The sequence below is a fragment of the Vicia villosa genome, unplaced genomic scaffold (genome assembly GCF_029867415.1).
Source record: "Vicia villosa cultivar HV-30 ecotype Madison, WI unplaced genomic scaffold, Vvil1.0 ctg.003162F_1_1, whole genome shotgun sequence".
Taxonomy (NCBI): domain Eukaryota; kingdom Viridiplantae; phylum Streptophyta; class Magnoliopsida; order Fabales; family Fabaceae; genus Vicia; species Vicia villosa.
The window spans coordinates 199,846-204,389 of NW_026706129.1; the positions used below are offsets into that span (position 1 = coordinate 199,846).

The 4,544-nt window shown below is 31.7% G+C and overlaps 1 protein-coding gene across 1 annotated transcript; it reads right to left on the minus strand.

Moving 5' to 3' along the window:
* Nucleotides 1–4,187, minus strand: LOC131640494 (cucumisin-like). The gene is made up of 10 exons (XM_058910884.1): nucleotides 4,069–4,187; nucleotides 2,967–3,061; nucleotides 2,737–2,831; nucleotides 2,412–2,646; nucleotides 1,777–2,296; nucleotides 1,594–1,697; nucleotides 1,279–1,500; nucleotides 1,099–1,210; nucleotides 786–999; nucleotides 1–669 (listed from the first exon to the last, which is right to left on the minus strand). The coding sequence occupies exons 1-10, from the start codon at nucleotides 4,153–4,155 to the stop codon at nucleotides 143–145; spliced, it is 2,211 nt and encodes a 736-aa protein (XP_058766867.1). The 5' UTR covers nucleotides 4,156–4,187; the 3' UTR covers nucleotides 1–142.
* Between the last annotated feature and the right edge of the window lie 357 nt (nucleotides 4,188–4,544).

Here is a 4,544-nt window from a genome sequence, read left to right on the forward strand (position 1 = left end):
TAATAACTAGAAGCCAAAATAATAAATAAAAACAACTTACACATCATTCATATTTGTAAAGTGCCATAGTGCGATAACTTCATATCCTAATCATTATTGTTATAATGTTTCACACACATTTAGGACTAAAGGGAAACCATGCTTAGCTTCCATCCCCATACACTACAATTGGACTTCTAACTTGATGATTGCCATCATCCCAAATCAAAGTAGAAGACATTACTTGCACATTGGTTCTCCCTTCAATTGTGAGTGAGAATGATTTTTTCTGCCCTATAGATGTGAAGGATAGAACATCAGGTTTCACTTGAATTTCCAACAAAGATGAAGATATTATTCTAGCTTTATAAGTAGAAATTGCTGATCCCACATTTGTAACGGTTCTATGATAAACATATCCGAAAAATTTCCCGTTTACATTTAGTGCAAATGATGGCAGGTTCAAGCTGTATACAACTTTCTCATTATCTTTTCCCTTGCAATTACTCTTATCTTGAGTAAGAATTCGCAGTTCTTTTGATGTATACCCTTCTCCGCACAAAAACTCAGCATAATCTGCTTCACTAATATCATATACTAGCCCTGGATTTGCTGCCTTAACAGGATTAATAAGCCCCGCGCCATATGCGAATTCAGCTTCAGCATTTATATTTGAGCTCATTGGTGTAGCTGTTAATTTGGTATTCAAATAAAGTTATAAAAGTAAAGAAACATGTGGAATACCAAATAAGTTTAAAATGATTTTATCATATATCCATTTGTGCGCATGTGTTTGAGTCATTTACCAGTGGTCATCAAGGCGGACTTGATCATGGCAGGAGACCAATTGGGATGAAACGATTTAACATATGCAGCTGCCCCGGCTGCATGAGGGCATGCCATTGAAGTTCCAGAGAGAATTTGATATGGCAATCTTCTATTGTCATCTTCAAATTTTGAAATTGGGTCGAGTGGAGTCCATGCAGCTAAAACGTTAACTCCGGGAGCAGCAATATCAGGCTGCAACATCAAGAAAAAAATTGCAGCTAGTAAGTATTTTGCATGTTAAAGACAAAATGATTTGACAAGATTTATATACTATATATCATTTTATGTTACCTTGAGAATGTTTGGTGTAATTGGATTCGGACCTCTCGATGAAAAAGATGCTACATAAGGGGACAACAAATCTTCGACTTCTTCACTCTTAAATATTGTGGCAGTTGGATTTCTGTTAATAGGTAAACTTCAATAATCAATATATTCGTAATATAATCTTGCTTAAAATTAAAGTAATACCTTGTTGATTTCATGTAGTATTGTATTTCTCTAAAATTCCACAGACTCAACAATGTTGCTGGCAATGCAAATATAAAGGGTGAATCTTGTGGATAGGTACGTCCAAATATTACACCGACCGCTCCTGAGAAAAACCCCACATCAGAAGCAATCTGATAGCCCTCACATAAGACTATCTTTCCCTTTACGGCTTGCTTATCTACAGAGTCTTTGATGCATGACCTAGCCAATAATATTTATATGAAATTAAATCCAACAAAAAAATATTTTAAAAATAATCATAAGAATTCATATAAGTCCATATATCGATGATACCTGGATTCCGAACTGTTGAATCCACCAGCAGTATTCGGTATATCTCTTGCAAAAATTATTGGAAACATCTTTCTTTTAAGGTCGAATGTGTTAATTGTGGTTCCCTAACAAGAAAATATTTATCAAAATATGTTGGATTGAGACGATAATTTTTGCAAATTAAGATCTATGACAAGAGCGTACCTCATAAATGGCACCATTTCCCAACTGCACCTTTGTAACAAACTTTCTATCAAAAGTGCTAGCAGCAACGGAAAGTAACCAAGGTGCAAAATTTGTCATGGTGAGAATATTTGGGCCAAGATTATTAGCAGCATTCGCGGTAAATATACCTCTTTTCATTGCATGGAAACTTCCAATGTCGATCGAATTTTGAAAATATGGAATTACTTCTACTTGACTTGATCCAACAGAAAGAGAAATAACATCAACTCCATCAGCAATTGCTTCATCAAATGCTGCAAGGATACCAGCTTGGTCACAGCCTGTTTCCCAACATACTTTGTACATAGCAATGCGTGCTGAAGGAACTCCTCCGCGTACGGTTCCTGAGGCAAAGCCTTGTAGGCTCGCAGAATTAACCGAATTTCCAGCAACAATGGAGGAACAATGTGTCCCGTGCCCATTTACATCAGTTGGATCTTTTATGTCTTTTTTGCTATACGAACCTTCGATATTAAAGTATCGTGCACCAATAAGTTTGCTGCACAAAACACGGATAATCATTTTATATCATCATAATTTTTTAAAAGAAGACAGAAAACAATGAAAATAAAGAGAGTCTTGCATGATATGTAAAAAGTTGAGTAATTAATTACTTGTTGCAAGTAAAGTTGTGGCACGATCCCTTCCATTTTTTGGGTGGTGGACCGAATCCTTCATCACTGAAACTCTTTGACTTTGGCCAAATTCCAGAGTCTATTACTCCAACAATTATGTCATTTTCCAAAGGCATTCTTTTGCTATTTTGTGGGAGGCCTACGTAGTCCCAGGATTTTGTTGTGCTAGGATAATGCTTTGTGTTTGGAAAAACAGACACCACATTCTCCATTTCTATTGCAATATCAACAAGTGATTACATATGTATTTAATTTACATATTCTATGAGATATTAACATGATTATAAAATTTAATTAAATATACCGGCCAATGTTTCGGCTTCATCTTCTGTCAATTTCACCACGAATCCATTAAAGCTTTTCTTATAGCTGTGAAGTACAGCTCCTGATTCAAAATCACTTGATACATCCAAATTTTGATAGTATTAAAATTTAATCATTTTGTATAGGAAAACAAAGCAAAGTAAAAAATCTGTAAGGTTACACTACTTTAGTTGTATTTAATTTAACCCAAGCATTATTCATAATTTGAACCTGCCAAGAACATTTTGAGCCATTGTGGTGTGAATAGAAGGTAAAATGGCTGGATCAATGCCCTTCGGATGATCACCCATGTAGACAATGTAAGTCTGCATTCAGAAAATACATTGAATTACAAAATTTAACAAAAAATTATTAAAATAATTATATAATATATACTTTATATGTCAAATAACTATAATAAAATGCCACATTTATAACTTGTATTAAATTATATAATAAAAAATTATAATTCTGTAAATTTTTAAAATGTTAAAAGTATCAATAAAGTAAGAGTTAATTTCTGTAAAATTGATTAAAACGAAAAAATATTTTGATTTGATCCAATTTTAGAAAATTTACTGTATTAACTCAATTGATTTAACCTTCAATTTTACAAATTCAATTTAGCACACCATTTTAAATGTATGCTTCCATCCACTTTAAATTGGAAGTAGATTTACTCACTACAGAGTTTTTTTATCACAGATAAAATTCATATACTTTTGGAATTTGAGAGAAGGGGTGATGCAAGTCTTTTTCTTCAAGAATTATTAAAATAATATAAGTCAACTTTAGTAAAAATGCAATGAAAAATATCCAAGTTGTATATATAGATAATAGATAATGTATAAATCAAATTTATAAAACACCATAAAAAGTTAGAATTAATTACCAAAACCATAAAACTAAATAGTACCATAGTCTATCACTTCAGAACTACTAATTATTTATATCTAGACAACTTGTTCAATTATGTTTGACTTTATAAGTGTATTAAAAATATTCAAATCAAGTGAACATAAATAATAGGGGACTTGATACCTAAAATCTGGCACAACAATTTTTAAACAAGACTTTAATATCATATTAAAAATTATGGTAACATATAATTCATTCTTACAAAATCGATCTTCAGGTCATATATTTACATAGTTGAAACCAATATCAAAAAGATAAATACAAACTTGCTAAATATAGTTTATATGCATAAAAGGTGAAAAATATGTAAATGATAGCAACGGTTGCAGGATGGGATCCAACTGTAACACTAAAAATGAATTAGACAAAGAAAAATATTATTAATTTGAAATAATAGAGGATAATATAAATTTGCCTTTCGATCATTGGAGAATGCTTGATGAATTTGAAAGCCGAAGAGAAGAAAAAGAAAGAATGGCCTTAGAAAGAACACATTTGCCATTGAATATCAAAAAGAGAAATAAAATTGTTTACTAGATGTGTCTGAAAGATACTATTTATGATAAAAGGATGTGAACCGGCGGGACCCATGGATTATAATAAGAGATGCACACTTCTTCTACTTTTTTTTTTTGTTGCAAAAACATCATTTTACTTTTGAAAAAGAAAAAGAAAAGTTTATTAGTATAAGCTTTTCGGATATTTTGTATGAAATTTTAAAATTTGTTACAATTAAATATGAAAAAGAATTGGAATTTTTATATATGTTGACAAAAAATTAAATTAGCAAAAACCTTGAATATACACTCTTCACCTTCCCTTGAACATTACCAAAAACCAAAAATCCGCCGCCACATCAACTTTGAAACATTGCAAGTAAAGAACAAGTGA